Raw genomic sequence first — 9,175 nt, 5'->3', positions numbered from 1 at the left:
ACGGGTGCTGTGACTGACCTGTAAGCTACGAAGTAGAGGCGATCGCAGGAGCAGGCTCCTCTGCTTACATCACTCTAGCATGGGTTTTTTTTTTTCCATCCCATTGATCGAAAGTGATTACCTGGGTCAAAGCATGTTGGTGTCGCGATTACAGTACGGGAAAAAAAAAAAAAACTGGTTGTATTACAGGAAAATGTATGATTTAGTCTTTATTCATTTATTCAATCATAATTGGGGAGGATAATAAAGTCATGCATAAAGTTTGGTTTGCTGGAAAAAAAAAGTGTCTTTGTTTGAAATAGTAAGTCTATTACTCAAAGAGGAAATGTTTTATAGCTGTTGATGGGAGGTGGGGAGAGGACGTGCTGGGGATGACCACAGAGCAGGTTTGATTACATTTATAACACGATTCAAGGATCCTAAACAGGATTCAAACGTTTGTTTTCCTCCAACTCATAATCTTTATTCTTGGTCCCTACTGGCAGCTGTATCTGCCCAGAAAGAATTTTGGTGGGATTTAGTTATCTTTGCCCATGATTTTAAAATTCGCCCACTAAACAATTTCTTGTTAGAATAATTAGTCCTTGTTAGCCTTTTTAGCATATTCATATTCGATAGTCATTTTTGGCCTGGTGCAATGGTACACGCCTGTAATCCCAGTACTTGGGAGGCTGAAACAGGAGGATTACAGATTGGGGGCCAGCCCGGGCAACTTAGCAAGATCCTGTTTCAAAATAAAAAACAGCTGGAGGTGTAGCTGAAAGGTAGAATGTCCCTGGATTCAATCCTCAGTATCACACAAATAATGATAACTGTAATAATAATCCACATCATCATCACAGCCATTTTTCTTAAATGCCCTGTGGGATTCAGTAGTACAAAGAGGAATCACCATTATTTACTAAACTCGGGCCAGGTAAGATGCTTGAATATATTACTGCAATTTACATATGCCCTCTGGGATTCTAGGAGGTAAATACTTGTTTCTACTTGACAAAGAGATTTTAAAAAGCCCAAGGAGCCAGGTGTGGTGGCCCATGCCTTTAATCCCACCAGTACTAGGGAGGGTGAGGCAGGTACATCGCAGGTTGGAAGCCAGCCTGAACAACTTCTCAAGACCCGCCTGCAAAATTAACAATAAAAAGGGCTGGGATGTAGCCCACAGGTCAAACACCCCTGGGTTCCATCCCTAGTACCACAGAAACAAATGAAAAAATATAACAAAATAAAAACTCTCAAAGTCATAAAGCAATGAAGGGGCCTATAACAAAAAAGCGAGGTCTGTCCAGTTACAAAGTGCCGACTTTCCTAGAAAGGAATAAAGACCATCCTTTGGCTCGGTGCTGCTGCGCGCTCCCTGGGACTACAGAGATGCCCTCTGCAGATGCAGCGGCAGCACCTGCTCTTTCTGGGCCACTTCCGGCCTCGCCCCGCAGCGCCCCCTGCTGATGAGTGGCCTGCTCCTGGCCGCACAGCTCTTGGCAAGCAAGCCCCAGATTTCTACTGCATTCACACTCAAGACATTTTGCTTCTGACCGTCTTCCCCTGGCCTGGCCCTCTCTATTTTTGGAATTGTGGACACTTCTTATGAGGCTGAGGGAAACCCTACGCAGGTAATGTGTCAGACAGGACATGTTGATTTTTGGTTGGGCTGCTCTCTAGAGTGGTAAATAAATAGATTTGTCGTGATCTGTATCACTGAAACTCGTCACAGGGCACTTGGATTTTTCTGCTGTATGTCATTTTAAGATTATGATTAAAACAATTGTAATTTAAAAGATTATTTTTTGTGTTCATCTTATGGTGCCATGCCTGGGATTGAACCTAGGTGCATTCTACCTCCAAACTATTTTGCCAGCCCTAGTTTATTTTTTTGTTCTGAAACAGGGTCTCCCTAGGCTGTTGAGAGTCTTGCTATGTTGCAGAGGCCGTCCTGAAACCGTGATCCTCCTGTCTTAGCCTCTCAAATACTGGGATTACAGGCATGCACCACCACGCCCAGTTTATGTTGTTTATTAAATCCCAAACCATGAAACCAACTAAGATGTCCATCGACAGATGAATGGATTTCAAAACTATGGAATATGTACACAATAGAATTTTCCTCAGCCATAAAGAAGAACAAAATTATGTAATTTTCAGGGAAATGGATAGAATTAAAGAACATTATGCTAAGTGAAACACACACACACACACACACACATGCACACACACACACGCACACGCTGGGGTTTGTGGCACACTGTTTAGCTCTTGTCTTTGCTGCCTGCCTTTTGGCCCATCACTATTTCCAGACCTCTCTTCCTGACTCTTCCCGCTCTTTTCCTTGTGCCACTTGGGTCATTCAGAGCCCTGTGTCCAGCCCTCTCTATGGCAGAGAGTAAGGGGCTGTGCTCTCCACCCCGGACCCACCCTGGTCTGTCCCTTGTTCTCCCGATGGTCATCTTGATGCTCATCTCAGCACCCTTGGGTTGATTAAGCCTTGATGATCTCGTTGGGACCTGGTGGACCTCTTCATTTTCTGACGATTGGCAGCTGATCAAGACTTGACTGGCATGATGATTTCATGACTTTGCTGAGTCCCAGGTGGAGGGGACCTGCTTGAGAGGCAGACGTCTTTCTCCTAGGTAGTCTCAGGGAACACAGAGTCAACATCATTGATTTCTCTCTCCTTTTCTAGAAAGGCCTGGAGTTCTGGCATTTGTCTGTCAGGTCTGCTGAGAGCTACTTTTGGTCTCTGCCATTCAATATTCTCCATCCTCAGCTTCTCTGCCTAGAAAATCATCATTTCCTAAGGAAAAAAAGATGAGTTATAATCCATACTTCCACAGCTCGAAGTCAATATCTACTCATTTCTGCAACTCAAATTTATACCTAAAATTTATACCTAAATTTATACCTCAACAGTAAGTGTGTAATTTCACTGCAAATGAATACTTGCACACACTTACACACATACACACACAGCGGCCTGCACATGCATACACACACACACACACACACACACACACACACACCCTGGCCACACTGGTATTGTGCAGAGCATTTAGCCCTTGTCTTTGTTCCTAGCCTCTCTCTCTCCTTAGTGATCCTCTCTGTTTCCCGGACTCTCCTCCTAACTCCTTGACTTGCTCTCATTCTTGTGTCCCTGGAAGTCATATCAGAGTCCTGTGTCCAGCCTTGCTTCCCTACAGATAGAAAGGTGCTGTGCTGCCCATCTGACATCCAAGTTCGTGCTGTTACATCACTTCTGGAAGATTTCTCCATGCTCACCTTGGTGTGGTTAGGTTGATTGAGACTCGGTGGCTTCTTGGGGACCTGGTGTTCCACTTCATTCTCTGATGCTTTCCGGATGAACTAGTCTTGAGCAGAATCCTGACCTGGAAGGCTGCTCAGTACCACCTGGGAAAAAGACCTGCTTGACAGCCACATAGCTTCTTTATGTGTCGGCTCAGGGGACACAGAGTCATCATTGTGATGTTTCCAGGCTTCGAGAAAAGTCTTGAGAAAAGTCTTGAGCTCTTGAATTAGTCTGTCCATTCTGAGGTGAGTTTGTTCAGTTCTCAGCTTTTCCAATATATCAATTATCACTTTATCAATGTACGCAGCTAGGAGGTATTCAGGGTTGGAGCGCGTGTTTATGTCCCAGTTGTGCTTGAGTTTGCACATCTGTTGGAGGTCATCTAACATCTCATTTCCTTTATCAATATGCCCGCTACTCTCACCAAGGCAACTTGTTTCAACAGGAGAAAGGATGAGAGGTGAGGAGTCCCCAGAAAGCTTCCCAGAAAGTCACAGCTTGAGCGGCAATCTCCCTCTCTCCAGGGAAGCAGCCTAGAAGGATATAGGTGAGGTCACATCTGGGCTCCCAGATGCTGTTCTCAGTGCCTCCGGGCTCCATGTCTTTGGAGACACTGCTGCTATAGCCCGAGGTGACCATGCATCTCTCTGTCTCACTCAGCTTCTGAATCTACAAAAAAAAATGATAGACGATATTGGAAGACAGTCACTTCCTTATTAACACCCACTCCCTTGTCTATTTGGAACTACCTCCTTCACATAGGGGTTCTTCTCTATACAAACTCTCCTGGGAAGGGCAGAAGAGCCCGTTTTTCCCCTTTGAAAACCAATTTAATCCACAGGGTGGTCATGTGTTTCTCTAATGCTAGTCTTTGGAAGGCTGATGCAGGAGTTTTTGGTTCAAGTCTCGCTCAGCAACTGAAGGAGACCCTGTTTCCAAATACAATACAAAAAGGGCTAGGTGTATATCTGGAGGAAAATTGGGCCCTAGTTGATTGCACATAAGAAAAAAAATACAAGAGTCAAAATTAAGATCCAATAGTACAAGAGCCCTGACTACTGAGCCTTGTCCACCTGACACCTCTCACGTTTGGTATCAATTGAAAGAATATGTATCCTAAAAGATGACAGATTATTAACACCATGACCATGTTCTCGTTGTTGACTATTATAGAGGAACCTACATTAAAACTCTGTTTCCAGATATCTTCCAGTATGTTGGTCTCCTAGCCCTATCCATTTGGTCACTGGAACCAGAAACACAAATGTCCAATATAAGCAATCCTTGGGTCCATGGTCAAAATTCTGTGAGAGTCTTGTGACATTTGATACATTACTTTCAGGAATGCTAAACCATTGAAATATCCTTCTTCTAACAATCTGATGGCTCATTTAGTTCAACTTTTCTTGTGACATCCAGCAGTTATGTGGAGAAGAATACATACATATACACACAGACATACACACACACACACACACACACACACACACACACACAGTATAGACTCTGACTGACCTGCTTCTCCTCATAGGGCTTTCCACTGCAAGGAGGTATTGCCATTTCCTCAGACATAAAAATACACTTTAGAAAAACTTCAGGTCCTGAGTCGCAGTGGCTGAGCGTTCAGTTGTCAGAAGTCTGGCTTCTGACTGTTGGCTGCCATGGAAACAAGAGTGCCTAATCCTGCCCAACAGTGAGGAGAGAGGAGAGGGGGATGGAAAGCCACAGGAATCACCCCCTTCTAGAGTACTCTGCACACCTGCCATGTCAGGTGAGCAGGACCCCCTTGAGGGCAGAGGGACCAATGTCACGGGGCACGATGTCCCTGTGGTCAGCTGGGAGCCTGAGGCGATGCCTGTCCTCAGGGAAGTTGGGTGTATGTGTTGAGATGGACACAAGCTACCTGTTATCCAACAGGATTGGGTTTTTAATGAAAGCACTTCAAATGAATGTTTAGCAGGTTTCCAAAAGGGACCTTCCTGTGGCCAAGTTGAGGGTGCAAATTGTGGTGAAAAAACCAGGAACGGGCTCCAGGGGGAGATGCCTTTCATTGTAAGAATTCCTGGAGGAGTCGAAGTTGGTGAGGGACAAGAGCGTTAGGGGCGTGCGGAGCCGGCAAAGCATCAGCAACGATGCCAGGAGGGAAAGTGTCTGCTGTGTGAGCAGATGACGCTCAGTGTGGAGGAGGGGGTCTGTGTGGTCACGGAAGGCCTGCTCCCTCTGCTCGGGACCCTGCATTTCACGCTCTAAGCTCGTCAAGGTTTTAGTATAATAGTCTTTGTTAATGGTAGGTTTAAGATTACTCCACAGATTCTTGGTCCTGTACCAAATATAATAGCAAATAACTTCATTTTGTTCCTGTCAGCCATTCTACACCATTTCACCCACTGCCCTCTTCTTTTCTTCCCCACTGTATGTGCTACTCAAGGTGGAGACATTATGCTCTTGCCCAAAAATATATGGATAACCACCAGTTCTGCTTCTGTAAGATGGCTTGCTTGCTCTGGCTCATCTCAGGGCTAACTGCTTGTGTTTATTTATTTATTTATTTTTTCTCTCTCTCTCTCCTTCCTCCCTTATATAAGCCCTTCTCCCCTGCAGAGGGCGCATCTCTCCAGTCAGATTTCTAGGCTGAGGCTACCACCACTGACCAGGGAATAAAGGCTTCAACTGGCACATTCCCTTGGACTCTTGAGTCTCTCATTTCCTGCCAAACCTGCATACAACATTTGGAGAACACAGTGAGATTTTTGGTCCTTTGGACTAGCTGAAGGGATAGAGGGGAGCTCCTGAGATGGCATTCCTCAGCCTCACTCTATGACGCCACCCAAATCCGGGTATGGACCCATTCTGATGAAGCAACCTGAATTTCTGGTAGGTCGTGACCATCTTGGGAGCCTGGACAGGCTGGACACAGTCGCCCACTCCAACTCTGTGAATGCATTCAGCCTTGTAGACATGGTCTATTCTTTTAGCTTCAGCCAAAATGACATGTCTACAGAGAAGACAAGGATAACAAGAACATAGGTTTAATGTAGAAGATAACGAATGAACATGGGGTCTGTCTAACAGGGCGTGTCTATCCAAAGCTAAGGGATCTGGGTACATATACAGGGGTATTCAGGGATTCTTAAGGTCAGGGCTCTTTATCTCAGAGAACGCCTCTTCCCTGCGGCCTCCTCACAGGGGCTCCTGGCGGTCTTCTCAGGGCGATTCCTCCTCCGTAGCACAGAGCGGATTTGCTTCCTGAGCCACGTGAACACCAAACGTAAGTTCACACAGGAAGTCGTTTGGGCGTGAGAGGCAGTGTCCCCCTCTGCCTGATTCCTGCATGTCGGGGACAGCTCTGTCCCGCTGCCTCGCACCAGGCTCATCATCTGCCCAGAAAGAGAGCAAGGGTTAGACTCAGGGATTTTACAGCCTCACAGTCAATATCTACTCAGTGTTGAAACCCACATCTTTTTACCAAAAACACATCACCTGTACGTGTGGAGTTTCACTCCTCCTGAAACACCTACACACGCATACACCCTCACACAGGGGTTTGTGGCACACTCTTTAGCTCTTATCTTTGCTGCCCGCCTTTTGATCCATCAGTATTTCCAGCCCGCTCTTCCTGACTCCTTCTCCTGCTCTGCTTCTGTGTCCATGGGGCCATGTCAGAGCCCTGGCTCCAGCCCTCTTCATGGCAGATACTCAGGGTCTGTGCTCTCCACCCGGGACTATACTACTGCTGATCCTTGTTTTCAAAGTGGTCTTCCTGATGCTCACCTCAGCGGCCTTGGGGTCATTAAGCCTTGATGGCGTCTTCAGGACCTGCAGGGCCTCTTTATCACCTGGCATTAGGCAGCAGGTCAAGACTTGACTGGCAAGCTGAGTCCCAGGTGGAGGGCATCTGTTTGGCAGGCAGAAGTCTCTGTCCTGGGTAGGCTCAGGGGAAACGATATAATCATTGTTGGTTTCTCCCTCCTTTTCTAGAGAGGCCTGGAGTTCTGGCACTTGTCTGTCAGACCTGCAGAGAGGTAAGTTTGCTCTCTGCTGGTCAGCGTTCTCCATCATGGGATGCTCTTCATTGAGAATTACCATTTTCTAAAAATATAAAATAAAATAAGTTAGATTCTATACCTCCTCAGATCAGAGGCAATATCTACACATTTCCTTTTTGGGGGGCGGTGGTACTAGGGGTGGAACCCAGAGGCTTTCTACCTCCGGGCTATACTCCCAGACCCATTTTATATATTATTTGGAAACAGGGTCTCACTAAGTTGCTGAGCGCCTCACTAAGTAGCTGAGGCTGGCTTCGAACCTGTGCGATCCTCCTATCTCAGCCTCTGAGTGTGGGGATTACAAGCTTGTGCCACCACGCCCGGCTACACATTTCTTTAACTCAAGTTTATACCCAAATTACCTCAATTGTAAGTGTGTCATTTTAGTGAAAAGTAATACTTGCATGCACGCACACACACACACACACACACACACACACACACACACATACACACAAGCCACACTGGTATTTTGCAAAGCTTTTAGCCCTTGTCTTTGTTCCTAGCCTCTCTCCCTCAGTGCTCCTCTCTGTTTCCCCGACTCTCCTCCTGACCCCTTCCCTGCTCTCGTTTTTGTGTCACTGGGTTCATGTCAGATCCTGTTACCAGCCCTGCTTCCCTGCAGATGGGAAGGCTGTGCTGCCCTCCTGGCATCCACACCTGTGCTGTCCCATCCCTTCCCCAAATATATCTCAGTGTTTACCTCGGTGTCCTTAGGTTTATTTCGTCTAGGTGGCTTCTTGGGGACCTGACGTTTCTCTTGATTTTCTGACACTTTGTGGGTGAACAATTCTTGTGCAGTATCCTGACCCGGATGGCTGCTCTGCACTCCTGGGAGCGAGGACCTGCTCGGCAGTTGGAGAGTTTCTTCCTCTGTTGGCTCAAGGGACGCAGAGTCATCTTCATGGTGGTATCTCCAGGTTTCCAGAAAGGTCTTGAGCTCTTCGATTAACCTGTCCATTCTGAGGAGAGTTTGTTCAATTCTCAGCTTTCCCCAAACCTCATTTATTAGTCTGTCAATGTGCAGCGCTAGCAGGTATTCAAGGTTGGAGCCCATGTCTCCCTCCGCGTCGTGTTTGGGTCTGCACATCTGTTGGGGGTCATCCACCATCTCCTCTTCTCTGTCGCTATGTCCCCTACTGACACCAAGGCAAGTTTTTTCAACAGGAGCAAAGATGGGAGGTGAGGAGTCCCCAGAAGGCCCATCCTCCCACAAAGCAGTGCCTTCTGAAGCAATCTCCCTCTCTCCAGGGAAGCAGCCTAGAAGGATATAGGTGAGGTCACATCTGGGCTCCCAGATGCTGTTCTCAGTGCCTCCGGGCTCCATGTCTTTGGAGACACTGCTGCTATAGCCCGAGGTGACCATGCATCTCTCTGTCTCACTCAGCTTCTGAATCTACAAAAAAAATGATAGACGATATTGGAAGACAGTCACTTCCTTATTAACACCCACTCCCTTGTCTATTTGGAACTGCCTCCTTTATATAGGGGTTCTTCTCTGAATAAACTCTCCTGGGAAGGGCAGAAGAGGCAGTTTTCCCTTTTGAAAACCAATTTAATCCACAGGGTGGTCATGTGTTTCTCTAAAGCTAGTCTTTGGAAGGCTGATGCAGGAGTTTTTTGGTTCAAGTCTCGCTCAGCCACTTAGGGAGACCCTGTTACCGAACACAAAACAAAAGGTCGTGGGTATATCTATGTGAAAGAATGGCCCTGAGTACATTGCTCAGTAGAAAAAAAAATACAAGAGTCAATATTAAGAGCTGGTAGTACAATAGCCCTGCCTACTGAGCCTGTCCACCTGCCACCTCACACATTTGGTCTTTTCTCA

General features: G+C 46.5%; 1 protein-coding gene across 1 annotated transcript; it reads right to left on the bottom strand.

The window, feature by feature from the left end:
- Positions 1-6,447: 6,447 nt before the first annotated feature.
- LOC308269573 (uncharacterized protein C12orf71 homolog) lies at positions 6,448-8,713 on the bottom strand (the record flags this gene model as incomplete). Its single annotated transcript, XM_080704941.1, has 4 exons — positions 6,448-6,678; positions 7,073-7,313; positions 8,051-8,220; positions 8,348-8,713. 4 exons carry the CDS (start codon positions 8,711-8,713, stop codon positions 6,448-6,450), a joined length of 1,008 nt encoding a protein of 335 aa, XP_080561067.1.
- Positions 8,714-9,175: the final 462 nt, after the last annotated feature.

This window comes from Muscardinus avellanarius (genome assembly GCF_963383645.1).
Source record: "Muscardinus avellanarius genome assembly, chromosome: 11".
Classification (NCBI taxonomy): domain Eukaryota; kingdom Metazoa; phylum Chordata; class Mammalia; order Rodentia; family Gliridae; genus Muscardinus; species Muscardinus avellanarius.
Note: the sequence above shows the minus strand (reverse complement) of the source record. Positions and strands in the feature narration are given on the sequence as shown.